Source organism: Felis catus, chromosome A2, assembly GCF_018350175.1.
Source record: "Felis catus isolate Fca126 chromosome A2, F.catus_Fca126_mat1.0, whole genome shotgun sequence".
NCBI lineage: Eukaryota > Metazoa > Chordata > Mammalia > Carnivora > Felidae > Felis > Felis catus.
The window spans coordinates 17739842-17757081 of record NC_058369.1 but is presented as its reverse complement, the minus strand read 5'-3'; the positions used below and the strand labels follow the sequence as shown (position 1 = coordinate 17757081).

The 17240-nt window shown below is 50.5% G+C and overlaps 2 protein-coding genes across 6 annotated transcripts; both read right to left on the bottom strand.

Annotated features, from left to right (window-relative positions):
- Positions 1 to 181: 181 nt before the first annotated feature.
- Positions 182 to 2015, bottom strand: TREX1 (three prime repair exonuclease 1). Its single transcript, XM_006928720.5, has 2 exons — positions 1510 to 2015; positions 182 to 1193 (listed from the first exon to the last, which is right to left on the bottom strand). The coding sequence occupies exon 2, from the start codon at positions 1170 to 1172 to the stop codon at positions 228 to 230; it is 945 nt and encodes a 314-aa protein (XP_006928782.1). The 5' UTR covers positions 1173 to 1193; positions 1510 to 2015; the 3' UTR covers positions 182 to 227.
- Positions 2016 to 2153: 138 nt separating this feature from the next.
- On the bottom strand, positions 2154 to 16480 carry ATRIP (ATR interacting protein). 5 transcript variants are annotated; one of them, XM_045049783.1, is made up of 14 exons: positions 16053 to 16480; positions 14031 to 14161; positions 12739 to 12909; positions 10795 to 10913; positions 9444 to 9601; positions 7971 to 8072; positions 7527 to 7656; positions 6654 to 7343; positions 3948 to 4084; positions 3693 to 3784; positions 3180 to 3260; positions 2721 to 2973; positions 2412 to 2445; positions 2154 to 2315 (listed from the first exon to the last, which is right to left on the bottom strand). In XM_045049783.1, coding segments are annotated over exons 1-14 (2346 nt in total). In that variant the 5' UTR covers positions 16300 to 16480; the 3' UTR covers positions 2154 to 2314. The 5 variants fall into 5 exon arrangements, with proteins under 5 accessions (XP_044905718.1, XP_006928781.2, XP_019676600.2 ...); XM_006928719.5 differs by having other exon boundaries at positions 2412 to 2448; positions 16053 to 16479; XM_019821041.3 differs by lacking the exon at positions 2412 to 2445 and having other exon boundaries at positions 3693 to 3781; positions 16053 to 16474.
- Positions 16481 to 17240: the final 760 nt, after the last annotated feature.

Here is a 17240-nt window from a genome sequence, read left to right as displayed (position 1 = left end):
ACCTCTTGGATTTCCATGCTTTCTCTGCCTTCCCTGGGCTCAGATGTCTGGCCATCCTGCTAGAGAGGGTGAAGGCAAAGACTGTGGCACCCTCCGTGTCCCCCTCCCCAGGTGCCTGAGTGTGTGGGCAGAGGTGCAGGAGGCTCTAAGGCTGCCAAGGAGGGTAGAGGTGAGTGGCCACTCAGTGCTGCGGGGGTGTCTTTATTAGTCAGACTTTCCTTCTTGGCCTACTGCCCAGGTGTGGCCAGGGACAGCCCATACAGTGTGGCTATTGCCAAGGTCAGGAAGGCCAGCATGCCCAGTGGGGCCAGCAAGCCCTCCCTGGGTGAGGCTCCAGGGCCCTCCATTGGAAGAAGGGCTTTGGGCTTCCTGCCCCTGCCAAGCTTAGGACTAGTGTCCCTGGCTCTAGTCAGGGATACAGTGGCTGCGGTGGCAGATGGTCCTGGTTTGGTTCCAGCAGAGGCTACGACCCCATACATGGGCTTGACAGTGCTGAAGGGTCTGGCGTGAGCATCCACCCAGCGCAGCAGGGCCTGTGGCCTCCACTGACAGATGCTGAGCAGGGCTAGGACGTCCCCCTCAGCCATGTGGGAGTCCGGCGGGGCCTGCCCATACAGGCGTGTGTAGATGCTGGTCAGGCTGTAGCTCTTCCTTGGGCCGTGCTCCGAGTGGCTGCCAGCCTGCTCCAGGGCCTTCAAGGCAGCAATGCTATCCACGCAGAAGGCACCGTCCAGAACACTGGCAAGACCTAGTAAAGCCAGCTCTGCTTGGAGCAAGGGGAAGTCATAGCGGTCGCCGTTGTGCGCCACGAGGCACCAGGGCTGTGGCTGGCGCTGCAGGAAGGCTTGGATCAGGTTGGCCAGGTCGGCATCGAAGCGTTGACGCCCGTGTGCTGCCAGCACAGCTGTGCTGAGGCCCGTGATCTTACTGGCTTCTGGGCTGCAGGCCTTCCCTGGAGCCACGCACAGAGAGAGCTTGTCCACCACCCGGGGCGGCGAGGGCACTGTGGGAGGCTGCCCCTGAGGGGTGGGTGGGCTCTCCAGGGCACATCTGTGGACGGCTAGCAGGCACAGCTCCGTGACCTTGGGCCGGGAGGAAGGCAGGCCAGTGGCCTCCAGGTCCAAGAAGATAAGGGTCTGCACGGGACCCGGCGGTGGGGCCTGCGAGCCCATGGTGGGTACCTGCTGCCGAGCCTGGGGAGGAGCATGGGGTGGGGAGGGGCTATATGAGTGCCCAGTGGAAAGAGCTGAGGCGGGTGGGGGTGGGGCGGGCAGGAACACATCTTTGGCCTTCTCTGCTCAGGCAGGCACTGTCGGTGAGCTCTAAGACCCGTTTCCAGAGCAGGAAGCCAGAGAAGGTGGGGTGGCTTCCTAAGGGGGACCAGCACATTCAACTGTCTGGGGGAAGGCTTGGCTCCTCCCCTAGCGCCCACCTAGTCTGGGCCTGGGTGGGGTGGGGGGGGGTGGGGCCTTCCCACACTGCCCCATCCCCGTAGGGGTCCTCACTTACCGAGTAGCAGGCAGGCAGCAATGACTCGGGGTGCAGTCTGGCTGGTTCTTGCTGCTGGCAGCAGTGGCGGGAAGCGAAACTTAGCGTGAGCCCGCCTATGGGCTGTCCTGATCGAGGCCCGCCCTGCTTGTCAGCCTGCCAGGTCTGCCCCTCCCCAGCCTTCCCCCTCGTGACTCCCTGAAGGCCTCAGACCTACAGCTGTGGGCCTGCTGGCTGGCACAATGTGCCAGAGCCCTCATACTATGAGAACCAGCCCAGAGGATGAGGGCAGTGTGCCCAGGCCATCAGGGAAGGCTAGCTCCGGGACTCACGCCTGCCGGGAACCCCTGCTGTGGTCACCTTGCACCCACTCCTTGGCCCCACTTTCTCAGGTCTCCCTGGTACAGGCCAGGGCTGACGGCTCTCTCCTCCCCTGCCACAGGATGGTTTCTTCCCATGGCCTCAGCCCAAAGCGATGACTCAGGACAATTCCACAGGCAGGGCAGGGCTCCTTCCTCAGGGCAGATTTGTTACTATGGGGACAGGCTCTCAGCTCTAGCCAGGGACGGGAAGAAGGATCCTAGCCTTCCCTGGGTCTGGCTCCTGCACCATCCCTCCCACTCAGCCGACACAGATCAGACTCAGGAAACATCAAAAGGCTGGCGTGTTCTCAAACAGCCTGTCACTGCTTTTAATCAGTTGCTGCGGTGAGGAAAGTAGTGGTTCTGGTGCCACTATGTGGCTCCATGCTCACTGGCCTCAGCTACAGTCCATCTCAGGGTCGTCCGCATCCGTTTCAGTGGCACACAGGTCATCCAGGGCTGCCTCTGAGCCAAGAGAAGAGGGGTGTGTGGTGAAGGCCTGGAGGTGCCGGGCACTGGGGGGAGACCCACCGCTCCTCCCCCACGCCCGCAGGAACTAACCAGTCCCTTCCACGCCCAGGCCTTGCTCCCTCAGCTACTGCAAGCAAAGTGATACAAAGGCAATTCAGACAGCGATGTTTCTGGAAAAACTGTGGCTCTGCTAGGCCAACTCAACAGATACAAGCAAAAGGCAGCCTGATAAGCTCAGAGAAGACCCAGAGCAGTAAGACAAGTGCGACCCCAGTGCCAGCAAAGGCTGCGTGGAGAGAGGACTGCTGACTTAAGGCCAGGAAGTCTGACTTGTCCGTGAACTTCAGGGAAACCCCCGCATGTGGGCTGGGGCAGGCAGGGGTCCTCCTGCCGGCTTACCTTCACAGTCTGTCACATCAGGAAGCCCTCGAATCAGCATGCTGACCCCTGGCATCACCTGGTCATACTGATGTAGGACCTCCACACAGTGCACAGTGAAGAGCTTGTCCTTCTGGGAGAGGCTGTGCAGCAGCAACACCGTGTCCCGCAGACACCGCACAGTCCGCTTCTGCTGCTCAGTCCTCGGGGGCTCCCCCGCCCTCCGCACTGTCAGCCACTGTCTGTGCAGCATCACTGTGAGTGCTCTGACCACCTAGGGAGAGGGCAAAGACTGAGGCCAGGTCTCAGGGTTCCTGCATCCTAACAGCTTGCTCAGCTGGACAGCACCTTTCCTAACCACCCCAGGTAAGGAGGGCTCCCAGCGGTGGCACCAGGGTTACAAGGAGCAGGGGCGTGCTTGCATAGGGTCACCTTCCCCCGCCCTGACGGAGCTGCCACGCCGTTGGCCCGTGCACTCACCTCCACGTTGCACTGGCAGACAGAGCCAGTGACTGGGGAGGCAGGGCTCTGCACACCAAGCTTAGCCAGGAGCCACACGGCCTAGAACAAGAGCAGACTGTTCCATCCGTGGCAGAACGAGAGCCTGATCACAGTGAGGGCTCTCTCAGGCTTCTCCTACAAGTGCTCCAGGTTCCCTTAGCAGCCGCCTGTCCACACAGTGACATCCAAGGAACGGTGTGGGGCCTTCTCAGGCTAGACTCAGGATCAATACCTGTCTCACCAGCAACCCACCTGCCTCCAGGCCCCAAGCCAGGGTAGGGCCAGTTATTAGGCAGCCCTGCCAAGTGCTGGGACACCCTGGGGTCCACCTGTATTGTACCTGTGTAGTATGGAGCCCCCAAACTGAGTTCACCTTCTTAGCAGCTAGGTAAACTCTTGCTACCAAAACGCATTAAGACTCCATTCTCCCCAGAAGAAGGAGGAACAGTGGCCCTTGGGTGGGGTGGGGTGGTGAGGCTCTGGAGTTTTTACCTCTTGCTCTAGTTGAAGCCACTGTGTCTCCGAGGCCACTTTATCAGGCCTTGACGTGATGTACATGTACAGCAGCAGGAGGAGGCAGCCTTCTGAAAAGGACGCCCCACCTCTCATTCAGGGTCCCCTTCTTACCCAGAGCCCAGGGCACAAGCTGCAGAAGCCCTCAGGAGGCCTCTGAACTGTCCCTGCCACCACCCTTCCCTCCAACCTGCAGGAGCCGCCCAACCACCCATCCCCCCTGCCCTGCTTTACCTGAGGGGGAGCAGAGCTGAGGCGCGAGCTTCTCGTGGTCCACCAGGAGGGAAAGGAGCTCAACAGTCAGTAGCACGCTGGGCAGGGGGCTCTCGGGGCTGAGGCACTGCGGCAGTACCCGGAACACACACTGGAACCTAAAGCACAGGGGCCCAGAGAAACGGGACACTGGCACCCCAATCCCACAACCATCCTCACTTTTCACCAGAGGCAACGGGAAATTTTGAGCAGGCAGGTACAAGGAGGAGCTGTGGTTCGGACCCGGCTTCAAATGCTGGCCAACCACCACACACTTGCTGGGATATCTGTTTCCTGCGAGCCAGTGGGTACTAGCCTTCACCATGATATTGCCGTGGCTTAGAGAGGACAGGCCCTTGCCAGGCCCAGTGCCACCTGTAAATGGGGGATGCTTCCCTGGACCCGGGGTGCCTGGCTTCCACACTCTCCTGGGCTCTTTCTTGCCTCTGTTCCCAAATAGGGAGGGAGGTCTTAACGAGTGTGAATGTTATAAGCCTACTACCAGAGGGCTGGCCAGGTTCCAGAAGTGACAAATGTGTACTTGGCTATGGTTGGATCTTATGAGACCCCTTGCTTGCTGGCAGACTATTTTTGCAAATACCAGCTCCCCTGTTACCAATTATGAGAAGGTGCTCACTTGGGGTGTGCACGGGTGTTGGGCTCTGGGCACACTCTCTCCAAGGTCTCACGGGCAAAGAGAACTAAGGAACCAAGTCCCAAGACAACCACTGCTATTTGCTCAACCCACATAGCCTTGTGGATGGGGAGAGGGCAATTCTACATGTGTTCCCCTTCATGCATCTGCAGTGTCTTAGCACATGCCGTCAAGGGTTAAGAGTATTTCTCAGTATGCCATTAGGAAGCAAGGCCTCGTTATTTGGGGTGAAATCATTTTAGAGCAAATCCTGTACAGTGGGTAAGCTGAATGTTTTCAGCCACCAGAGTGTGGAAATTTGCGGGAAACTGGGATTTAACCTGGTGGTTACTCAATTTCGTCATTAGAATGGTCTGTAATCCACTAAAGTCCCTGAAACTATCTGCAAGAAAAATCCATCTTTATATATGACGCAGTGGTTTCTAAATTATTTTTGGATAGCAGAAAAAAATTTTTTTTCCAGAACCCCCAAACACACAATAGAGAATAGTCCTACTGTTCTGTTTGAAGCTGGGGATGAGACCTCTGCTCAAAAGCCCCTGCCATCCCTGTACCCTGGAAATGACCCAGGACCATGGCCACACCAGATACGGTAGGAAGACATGGGCCTGAGGGGATGATTTGTCCTCAAGCCCGGGTAGGCAAAGGTGCCCTTTCCGAGACTGCTGCCTGCCTGGCTGCTTGTGCTGCATCACATACTGCTTTAGAGCTTTGGTGGCATGTGTCCTTAGCTTTCACTCCAAGGTGAGCAGGAAGCTGTGTGGTAGTGGGGATCCTCCTGCAAGATGTAGGAATTCTGAAGCACTGAGTGGGAGGTGGTGCCAGACCGTGATCAAGGGCAAGTCAAGGAGACCAGCTGGAAACTCGCCCTGTATGTTCTCTCTATTCGTACAGCAAATACTGAGTGCTTACAGTGAGCCAGGCTCCATGCTAGGTGTGAGGATGCAGGGCTCTGAGGGTGTCACATGAGCTGGTGAACAGAGGCATCTGGCCTATGGAAAGCATCCATCAAATAGCTGTTTTTTCATGTCCTTGTGGACAAGCCCAACAGAAAGGGAATGATGGTGTATCTACCAAGAGAACTGGTAATAAAGTGCTTCCTGGAATTCATTCAACAAATATGAAACAAGCAACTAGCCACCATGAGGTAGGTCCATGCCAGACACGTGACAGTTCTGTACCTATTGTGTCGCCCACAGTACACTGCAGTACTGTGCCCGGCTCTGAGGACCACCCCTAGGATGGACCATACCAGCTGGAATATCTTCAGAAGGAAACCAGGATCCAGAAGTGTTTTAGGGAAACAAGTATGCTAAGCTCAGAGACAAAAGCTTAAGGTAAGTGCAGCCAGCAAAGTTGATCCAAATAGAACTGGCCTCTTGGTGGCATGCTGAGGGGGGAGACAGGATTTTTGGATGAGGAGATGGGCTGGATGGTGTTTACAGTTCCTCCCAGTCTTGAGGCTCTGGAATCCCAAGAATTTATGACAATAGTGTTCATGAGCTAGGTTCACTATACAACCACTTCCAACAAACCTTAGAAGGAACAGGTAACTTATGGCTTGTGCCAGAGTCGGGCACAACGAGGATGAGCAGATTCCCAGTAAGGTCAGCTTATGGGCTGTCCACACCCTCTGCTTCCTTAGGGAACCCCACCAAACTTAAATGTGGTGTGATACATGGTCTTCACCTGCCTGATCCACGGCCTAGGTTCAAGGCTCTGGGTTCAGTCTTTGTCCTGGGGGCAGGACACTTTTCCATAATGTCTTAAAAGCCTTTCATTACATGTGTCTTTTGCTTACCTGCTGTACAGAGGCAGAATTCAGCCAAGTAAACCACTTCCTTGGTTCTCCTAACACCTGGCCCCACTTTCCATCACTTCAGAACACCCTGAACAAAGCCTCAGAACACAAAACCAAGGCTTAGCCCTGAGCAGTATAGCTAAGATGTGGGCAAAGTATAAGGGCCACAGGATAGACCTCAAGAGGTCACGTGAGACCTGCAAAGAATCATGACTACCATGCAGTGTTATACCTGGGCAGGAAATCAAAGGAAGCATTTTCAGCTAATTTCACCAAAATCTTAAGACACTGGCTCAGGACACTGGTTTGAAGGTGACCTGTTGCTGCAGAAGAGAAAGTCAACAGGTGAAGAAGCATCTTCAGTAGTGGATGCTGGCCTTGGTCATCAGTAAGCCCCCTTGGGACTGAGGACACATCACCATGATCTTGTCTGTGAACCAGACTCTGGTTTCCTTCCCCAGCGGCAGAATCCACCCCTGCATCTGATAGTAATAGGTGGACGACCGCTCCGCTGTGGCACACCAGGTGCTGAAGAACACTAAGTGAAGCCACAGAGAAGCCTTCCAGGTTGCAAAGTGAGTCCTCAAGGCTGGCCTCTCCCCCAGAGCTCACGTAGGAGGAACTTGTCGGTGAGTCCGCAGGCGCTCCACTTCTCTTGACTGCTGCCAGATCGTGCAGAGCCTGGCAGTGTAAGCCGATAAAGAACTGTACCAGGGGGAGGAGATGCACGGCCCCAGGAAGCTGGCAGAGTGGGAAGGCCCTTCTGCCTCCCTCTGCTTGGTCTCCATCACATGAGCCTTCATCCCTGGCAACCAGATTCAATCCAGTAAGTGCCAGGTTCTGTGCTTCTCTCAGGGCCAAGTGGGGAAATGACCCATCGCGAGAACCCGTGGTCCTCAGGCTTGAAATCCCAGTCAAGGTACTAGCAGCAAATACAAAAGAAAACATACAAGTGTGAGGTGGAGACAAGGTCAAGGGCCCCAAACAACCTGTCTACAGAATTCTCTAGTTTCCCCACCCAGCACACAGACCTCCCAGGCTGGCCAGGACCAGAAAGGAACTTGCTTCCTGGGAACTCCCAGCTTTTCAGGAGTCTGAGGTTTACCTGCCATACCCCAGTGGCTGCAGTAGGGTGCTGGTAGGAGCCTCAGAACAACTGCTCAGGAGGTGGCACAGACCTAGGGATGACCCTGGGATCAAAGGCTGCTTCAGGAGAAGGTTTATCAAAATGGAACCTGCAAAAGACAAGGTGATTCTAGAAGGTTCTGACAAGGGAGGCCTTTTCTGTGGCTTCAGAAGGAAAAGTGAGGATTCCTTGGATGCTAACTGTCCTCTAAGCTGCCACTAAGCCCCACTGAGATGCCTGTGGGTGCTGAGGGCTCTGGGATGTAACTGCTATAGTCTTCTGCTAAGTCACAGACTGTTAATCCCCTGGCCCCTCTGAAGGACTGCCTGGGGTGCTGCTTCTCAGAGGCAATTCTACCATAGCACCGCAGAGGATGCCCAGAGCTGTGCAGGCCTCCTGCACATGGAGCAGGGCTTCTGGTACCTTGAGTGTTTGATCTCTGCATCCAGCTGTCAACAAGTCTTTTCTGCGACTCTTCTTGCTTAATGGGGTCACCTCCCAGATTGTGGCTCTTATTCTCTACAACTAAATAAAATGTGAATCAAAACTTGAGCACAAAAGCACAGGCATATCAAAACTCTTGAACGTACCGAGTTTCATTTTTTTCTCTCTCTTTTTTTTTTTTTAAGTAAACTCTACCCCCAATACGGGGCTCGAACGCACAACTCTGAGATCGAGAGTCACGTGCTCTATGGACTGGGCCAGCCAGGCACCCCATAATGAATTTAAAACAGAGATTGTTCTACTTCCTCAACCTTGGATCAAATCAAGAACCAGAGCAACTCAAGAACCCTTGCATCATTGCCTCCCTCATGAAAAACAGGAACTCATACAAGGAAAGGAAAAGAAAAGAAAGTTGTTTGCTCCACTTTAAAAGGAGGCAATAACATGAAAGCAGTAACCACGAACACTTATTATGTGCCAGACAAACCCTGTTCTAAGAGCTGTACGCATGTTAGCTCATCTGTTCCTCAAAGCAACCCGAAGAGGAGTTGTCATCTCCTCTATTTTACATATAGAGAAACTGAGGCACGGGTTAAGGGACTTGCTCCAATCACACAAGCCAGTAAGTAGTGTGACCGGGACTCCTGTCAGGCTGGTGGGCTCCAGTGCCTGCCCACAACACCATCCTATACTGTTCCTGTAGTTGCCAGGTACCAAAAATGTGAGTGGTTGAGGTCCTCAGAGGTGGCATGAGGGCCAACGACTTGAACAGGTGGATGGTGGTAGGAGAGAGGTGATGTATTGGAATGGTAAGATAAACTGACACAGCATATTCTCAGAGTAAAAACCTACCAATGCTAGACTGTGTCCCTCTATAAGGCAGTAGCATGCCCTCAGTCTGGACTGAGCTGTATAAACTCAAGGCTGCAAGGAACACAGGTACCTGATACTACCTGTGTTTCTGGCACATCAACGGATGGTGACTGGGGAGGTTTTAAAATATGCCTGCAAATTCTACAAACACTTCTCTTCAAAAGGTGCAGCCTAGTTTCCTTCCCGTTGAACATGGTTTCTAACAAACAGAATGTGGCAAAAGTGATGCTATAGGACTCCTGAGGCCAGGCCATAAAAGGGATAGCTTCCACCTCGCTCTCTCTGGTTTGTTAGCTCTAGAGGAGGCCATCCACCAGGTTATGACATCACCCAAGTAGCTCCGTAGAGAGACCCACGTGTGGAGAAGAACTCCATTGCCAGTCATGTGAGTGAGCCACTCTGAATAGATCCTCCAGCCCCAGACGAGCCTTCAGTGATTCCAGTCCCCACAGGGACAAACCATCTCCTCTTTATCAGAACTGTTGTCCCACAGAACCAGGAGGAGTACTTATTGTTGTTTTAAGCCACAAGGTTGAATAATCGGTTACACGGCAACAGATGACAGACAGACTGACTTACCCTCTCTGCCCACCAGGGACTTATATCCTGGCTCTGTCTGGAAGGGGTGGGGAAGGGACATGTTAGCACTAAAAGACTCCTTTGTAGGGAAAGATGGTTTTCCGAATTGTGGAGAACATGCTTCTGGCTTTATAGCCACAGAAGGGCTTTTCCTAGGACTGGAAAAAGTTAACTATGAAAGCAAAGTAATGATTCTGCTAAAACCACTTAAAATACCTGGTTATAAAACTTCTAACAAATGTTAAACTTTTCATGTTTAAATGTTTAAATGGTAAACCTGCTCCGGCCCATGGCCAATGTCTAGGCGCTTTGACCAAAGGTTTTTATCTGTTATATATTAGTCATTCTTTGTCAGTCAGGATAGCAGTGCAAAACTCAAGGCATTTTGATCCAGATGGTGGAAAAACTCTTTCATTTCTGTATTCTTCTAATAATCACCCCAAAACATTGGCCATAATTCCATTACAACTTCCAATTCCACCAAAATCTTTTTAATATGGAACAGCCTCTTATTTAATCGTTCCCAGGGGCTGGATTCAAAGATTTTTCAGTAGAAAGAAGGTCTATTAAAAGGCGTGTTGTTGTGTTTTGCAACTTGAAAACAGCCCGTTCCTCAGTGCCAGGGGTTTTGTGTTAGGGAAGCAGTCTTAACCCCCCCTCCGAGTGCATCAGACAACACCAAGAGCCTTCTGTCAGAGACGTGTGATGAGGTGGGGATGGACCCCTCTGCTCTCCTGTCTTATTTGGACTAAGCTAGGCAAAAAGAGTTTAATCTCATACCCTGTCCATTATGAACAAAGGCAGCAGAATGTTCAATATTCAGAAAAAGACACGCTGACCCACACTGTTCAAAATTCAAGGCTGATATCAACGGTGTGCCAGACTTCTCTGGCAGGCAAGGCGCAGGACAGGACCATTAACAAGCTGATCACATCTACAGCAAAGGCAGGGGCTATTAGACAAAGGTCCCAAGGCAGTAAATGAGAAAAAATATTCCAAGTAGTTGGGACTGAAATACGCTCACACTTGGGGCAAAACTGATTATTTGAAACACATTACATAAAAATGAAGACTGGGTCACCCCAAAAGTTTAGAGAGCATCTTCCCAGCCCTTTTTTAGTCCTGAGTATAAAGTCCTATAGAGGAAGCCCTTCTAGAGTGTGAGGCCTTTATGCGGTGATGCACCAAACCATTCAAGCCTCATCTAAACCACCTTTGAGGCCTTCGGGAAAGAGGATCTATGTCCAAATGGCAAAGTTTAAACAGCCTTCGTTCAAGACTAACCTGACATTGTTACTCAGACTTTCTAATAAACCATGCAAAACAACTCTCCTTCCAGCATCATCATTACCTGGCATGGAGAATGGAGGGAGCAGCCAATTTATTTGCTCGTTCACTGCTTTGAAGCTTTGTCCTTAATTCATTCATCTCAGCATCTTTAAATTGGAGTTCGGACTGCAATGATTGGAGCTGGAAGGCAAAAGCAACACACTCATGGTAACCCATCATCCGTGCAAAAATATCTCTGGGCTTCAAAGTCTCAAGCTCATAAAGGAAAACAAACAATGAGAAATAAGTATAAAAGTTTGCTGTGACATAGATGCCCTATAATATCAAGCTTTCCCCTTCCTCCTCAAAGACAGCATGGTATTCTAGAAAGACATTTTGACCTGAACTGTTGCAAGGTAGTTTGTGAAGGTTCAAATACCATTTACTCGGCCTCTTTAAACTTTGGCTTATCTGTAACACAAACCCCTGTCTTTGTGGTTAGGGGGGATTAAATAGGAAGGATGAATGTGAAATGCCCAGCCTAGAGCTTGGTGAGGCGCCTTATCTCACAGTAACATGTTAACCTTTTAATGGACATAATGGTGCACAATTCCAGGTCTTCTTGAAATTTTACCAAAACGCCACGCAGCACGGGGAGACCTGCTCCAGCCCATGGCCAGCAGTAACTGCTATTATTCCCTGAGCACACTCTGTGCCTGTATGGCACCAGTCACAGCACCAGTCACAGTAAGTGTGGGGCTAAGTCTTACAGCAACCCTTCTAGTTATTTCCTGGGACAGATAATGGAAATGAATCACAGAGCTGAAGTCACTACCCTGAGGTCGCCATTTATCATATGTGATAAAGCCAGGATTCAAACTCTAGTTTGTCTGATTACAACTCCCTTGCTCTTCATCATGGATGCGGAAGGAAAACTACTGCTGTTAGTGCTGGGCACAGGTTAGTGCTTCTTTAAAGTTTGCTAATTTGCTAATGGAGGGCAGAATAAGATCCATTCCTTGAGACTGAAGCCTTGGGAAGTGCTGAAGGCAAGTGGCAGTATGTATGGACACCTATTAATTTCTTCCCAAAACAGCAACTCCCTCCCTTGAGAAACAATCATGTCCCTACCTCTATGTGATTTAAAAAAATTTTTTAACGTTTATTCATTTTTGAGAGACACAGAGAGACAGAGCGTGAATGGGGGAAGGGCAGAGAGAGAGGGAGACACAGAATCCGAAGCAGGATCCAGGCTCTGAGCTGTCAGCACAGAGCCCAAAGTGGGGCTCGAACTCACGAACTGTGAGATCATGACCCGAGCCGAAGTCGGATGACCAACCGATTGAGCCACCCAGGTGCCCCTCCCTACCTCTATGTGATTTAAATGGGAGCTGTCATCTCTGTGGTTACAGTGATTGGGTCAGGGACAGGCACCTGACCCAGGTTAGAACAATTAGAGCCTTGAGATGAAGGAGCCCAAGTTTTCAGTCTGCTCTGGAGCTATGAAATAGGAGCCCAGGAGCTTCTGGAGAACACATCCTTTACCATAAGAATGGAGTCTGTCTGTAGACTAGGGAGTAAAGATGAATCCTGGCAAGGCTCCAGTCATTCAAGGCCCCAGCACACCTGTTTTTTCCCAGACTTAGGTATAGAAGTCAATACATTTCCTTTTGGCCTAAGCTAGGTCAACTGAGTTTCTGATCTGCCAAAAAGCTCTTACTTAAGTCTATTTCTGGAAAGTCTAAGCTATTGATTTATTCCTGCCAAGACCACCTACCACAACTACCACAGCAAAGCAGTTTCAACTAAGTCCTTTTACAAACCTCATGCAGAGCCTGGAAAAAAAAGTATATGCATATATTAGAAATTATTTAAGACAAAAAAAAAAAAAAACTGTTGAAATCTTCCTGGAAGATTTACAGGCTCTTTGGTCATTATTGCTTCTAAAAGAACTCAGTGAGCAGGCAAAGCTTGTGTCTAGAACAAGGGGGGAAAAAAAGGGGGGGGGGAAACAGTTCTGGGTCACCTTTTTTGAAAATTCCTTTTCTTTGTCACTGAGCACTTGAGTTTTCTCTTGTTCAAGGAGGAAATGTGATCTTCTCTGTTCCTCTAGAATGGATTCTGTCTGATGCAATGAGTCCCGCAAAATTTTTATTTCTCCATTTTTAATGAGAACTTCTTCTTCCATTGCTTTCATCTGTAAATCCAAAATCAATCTTGTGAAAAGCTTATAAGGGAAAGTTATATATGTACTTGTTTCAACATATAGCTAGGGAGACAGAGAAAGCACATGTAAACTATGTTCTACAGACCGATGAGTTCTCAAAATGTATCCATACCAACTAGTTACCACTATGGTCTGCTAGGCCCATTTGTGGGACAGGTGACATTCAGAAAGCTTAAGGAGACACTGTCATTCACACATGCAGATTCTGTAGGTTCTAGTAAGTATTAAACAATCTGGGTCACACACTTCACAGATCTCAAGTTTCATACTATGTTTCTAGTTTTCCTAGGGACCTACAGATGGTCACATAAAGGATGTCTGCTTTTTTGTAAAACTGCTAACAAATACAGTAGCCTTTATGATGTTGTGTTCCTTATAAAAGACATATGCTATAAATTTGTCTCAGTGCTGTGACAGAAAGTTTGTATCACTTTTTGGATCTGATGTACAGTTTCCTTTGTTGACTAGTTGTTAGGAACTAGGATTTGGTTTCTTCCAGTTTAAATTTTCTGCCTTTCTTTCCCCAGCCTTCCCTCATTTCATGGGGATGAATCTCGACTCCTGTTTTACTTTATTTTTTAAGTTTATTTGAGAGAGGGAGAGCAAGCGGAGGAGGGGCAGAAAGGGAGGGAGAGAGAGCATCCCAAGCAGGCTCCTCACTTTTCATGCGCAGAGCCCGATGTGGGGCTCGAACCCATGAACCATGAGATCATGACCTGAGCTGAAAACAAGAGTCAGTCGCTTAACTGACGAGCCACCCAGGTGCCCCTGGACTCTTGTTTTAAAACTTTTATATATTTTAGGGGTACCTGGGTGGCTCAGTTGGTTAAGCATCTGACTTTGGCTCAGGTCATGGTCTCACAGGTTCGTGGGTTCAAGCCCTGTGTCACGCTCTGTGCTGACAGCTCAGAGCCTGGAGCCTGCTTCAAATTCTGTGTCTCCCCCTCTCTCTCTCTGCCCCTCCCCTGCTCACTCTCTTTCTCTCAAAAATAGATAAACATTAAAAAAAACCTTTTATATAGTTTATTCTACGGTGCTTTATAACACATGCATAAGTGCATACGTTAGCTATAAAACCACAAGTCACTTACCTTTTCTTTAAGTTCTTTGTATTGTGCCTGAAGTACCTCTAATTCAAAATTCTCTTTAACAGGAACATATTCTCTGTTTTTCCCTGCAGGAGTTTTTGACATCCCATCTAATCTGGGGACCTTATGAACATCTGTAAAAAAACAGTTCCCATATACTTTTCTGGATCCAACACTTTCCCACTTTTGCCAGTCAATGCTGAAAAGAATCACTCTTGAAAGCAAATTAGAGAAAGATCTAGTAAGCAGTATAGGTATTTTCCAACCTAAGAACGTGATTCAAACTCATAAATGATCCTTATGAAATGACAAACAGATCCTGCCTCCCCCTACTCCCCACCCCTCAATTTTAAGAGTATCATCTAAAGGCTGAAAAGGTGCTGTGGGAACCTCACTGGTCAGAACTTGGTGATCTGTTATTCGACAATATTTACTGAGCACCTATACCTATACCTACTGAGCACCGGGCACAGTCTAGCCTCTAAAGGTACAGTGGTGAGCAAAATGGATACAGTCCTTACGCTCATGGAGCTTAGAGGACATTCAAAAATAATTAAATAAATGTAAAATTACAACTGTGATAAGAGCTACACAAGAGAACAAGTATAGGAAAGCCAAGTATATGGATCCAACTGGAATGACTGGAAGGCTTCCCAAGGAAGTGATGACTGAGGTGAGCGCTAAACAAGCAGGAATTAAGCAGATGAGTGGGGATGGGGAATGGATGGGAAGAATACTCCGTGTATGAGAAACAGCAATGTGCAATTTTTGTATTGTAAGGAAGTCGGGAGAATTCAAGAAATGAAGGCAGGTCAGTGTGGCTTGAACCCAGAGAGAGTGGGAAAGGGCCAGACCATGCTGGGCCTTGTAGGCCATGATATGGACTTTGATCTTTATACTGGAGACAGTGGGAAGCTATGAAAAGGCTTTCAGCAGGGATGCGCACTTGTATCTATGTGAGACAAAGCCAGATTTGAGTTCTGAAAAGATCACTCTGGCTGTAGTGTGAAGTCTGACTTATAGGGAGTCAAGACTGGCAACGGGGAGACCATTTAGCAGATGATCATCCAGAGGAAGGAATGATTGTAACACAGATCAGGGAGAATGGTAGAGATAATGGAAAGAGGATGGGTTCCAGAGATGGATAAAGAAGATAGAGTTACAGGACTTGGCAAGGGATTAGATGTATGGTCAAGGAAGAGGAACTGTTGCTTTGTGCCACCTGATGGAGACCGGTAGTAGTCACGGTTGTACAGAATATTTGGTCATTAATGAACGTTTTCTGAATGTCTGCTTTGCCAGGCACCATGCTGGCAATACTGGAGAATGACTGGACTCCCAGATGAATGTGTGGGATTTAAGATGCCTGTGAGATATCCAAGTACAGATGCAAGATGCCCTCAAAACGTTTCTCCTTCTGTGAGCCCCACAAGACTTCACTCACTCCCCAGCTAGAAAGGAAGCTCCCGAGGAAAGGAGTTTTTGTCTTCTGCTCATTGCTAAGTGTGCTGCAGTTCCTAAGGTTTTGGACACCTAGTACAATTTACTGGTTGTATAACGGAATAAACCTCTTTCATCTCTTGCCTCAGCTAGGCCCTTCTTATGTTCATGTGGCCCAAGGAGGACAGTAATCTTCGTTAGATCTAAAGCCTCTTAAACCTGTCGCAAGAATGGGTCCCCATGGGTAGGTAGTGACGGTTCTGATGATGGTGGTTGTGTTCCAAGGATCTTTGCCTAGAACCAAGAACTTGGTGGCCCAAATTTTAACTACAGGAAAAGGTTAACTGAACTTTCTGTATTTCAAATTGGCTGTTTTGACATTCTTAATACAGTACTCCCACAACTCAAAGGACCTTTTGGAACACAACCTGTGCCTAAATGAAGCCGTTCCTATATTTTGAGAACGGCAGCGTGGGTGCAAGACACTGGGTCAGCGGTCGCCGTGGGGTTCCGAAGCCACAGCCATCACGTAGTTCTGGCGAGATCTGCACCACCCTCCGGGAAAAGGCCCCGAGGCGCACTCACTGGACAAGTCCCGAGGAGCGGCCGGGCACTGGCTCAGGGCCTGCGACGCGAGGGTGTCGAGTTCCTCCAGGTCGTCAGCGGTGAAATCCCCGTGCGCGCCGAACGGGTCTTCGGGGTCCGGGGCAGCGGCTGCGGGGAAGCCTCGGGCTCGCTTGCTCGGAGGGTGCCCGGTGCTGGGCGGCGGGCCAGAGCTAGGCGCCGGAAGCCCGCTCCGCCTCCTGCTGCCCGGCGCGGGGGTTCCAGCCATGCCTCCGCTGGTCAGTCTCCCAGGGCACCGAGTAAGGCCTGGTCGCCGCGAGACCAGAGGGCTGGACCAACCGCCCGCGCGCCGCCGCTCGCCTCAGCCGCTAGGGCCCCCCGCCCCGAGCCCACGGGCGAATCGGCTGCCAGCCGGAGAGCGCGGAAGAATGACCGAATCTGAACGCGTCGCCGTGCTCCGCTGAGTGCCGGCCTTTCTAGGTGTTGCCCCGCCCTCCCAGCCCAGTTCTGCCTGGTGCTCAAATACCGGCGGCTGGCTGTCCGTAGGCGAGTGGCGGGCGTTGTGCACCGCTATCCACGTTACTGGAGAGCAGAGCCGAGGCTCACCAGCCTTACAGCGCGGGGGCCTCCGCGCCCCTCCCTGGCATCCAGTATACAGCCTTGGTGGAGTTCGCCCTGACATTCACACGTACACCTGTGAATCGAGACCCGCAGCATTCAGGGGTTTGGTCTCTGCGACTTCGCTGTTTTCCTCCCGCTGGACTCACCTCTCACATACCCAGAGGCTCTCTCGGGGAGGAAAGAGTCTGGGAGAGCGGGGTTGGGTGAAGAGTATGAATACAGCTTTTGTGAGCAGACATCTTAGAGAACAGTAAATGTTTTGAATGTGTGCATTTAAGGTAGGTTTGGGGAAGAAAGGTGTAAGGAAGAGGGGGTGATCCTGAGAACGATGTGCCTGTGTTGGAGAATGTGGGAACTGTCAGACTGTTAACATTCATTTCTCTGAGAGTGGCTGAGTGTTTTTGTCCCAAGGACATGTCATAAATGAGTAAGGCTCAGGAGGTCAAGAAAGGCCCCTTGGAAGTGGCACCTGGGTTGTCCTCCGGGTTGAGCAGGAGTTATCGAGTTAGCAAGGAGGCTGGCATACAAGCCTATTCAGACAAGAATAGGACACCAACACGGAGTCCACACAAATGCCAGGTAGGAGTT

Excerpts from the sequence above, each read along its gene's own strand:
- ATRIP (XM_006928718.5), bottom strand. The coding sequence starts at position 16,299 with ATGGCTGGAACCCCCGCGCCGGGCAGCAGGAGGCGGAGCGGGCTTCCG. Across the intron at positions 10,914-12,738 it reads AAAAGGAATTTTCAAAAAAG|CTCCAATCATTGCAGTCCGA; the intron begins GTGACCCAGAAC and ends TTTGCCTTCCAG. Across the intron at positions 2,316-2,720 it reads TGATGTGACAGACTGTGAAG|AGGCAGCCCTGGATGACCTG; the intron begins GTAAGCCGGCAG and ends CTCTTGGCTCAG.
- TREX1 (XM_006928720.5), bottom strand. The coding sequence starts at position 1,172 with ATGGGCTCGCAGGCCCCACCGCCGGGTCCCGTGCAGACCCTTATCTTC.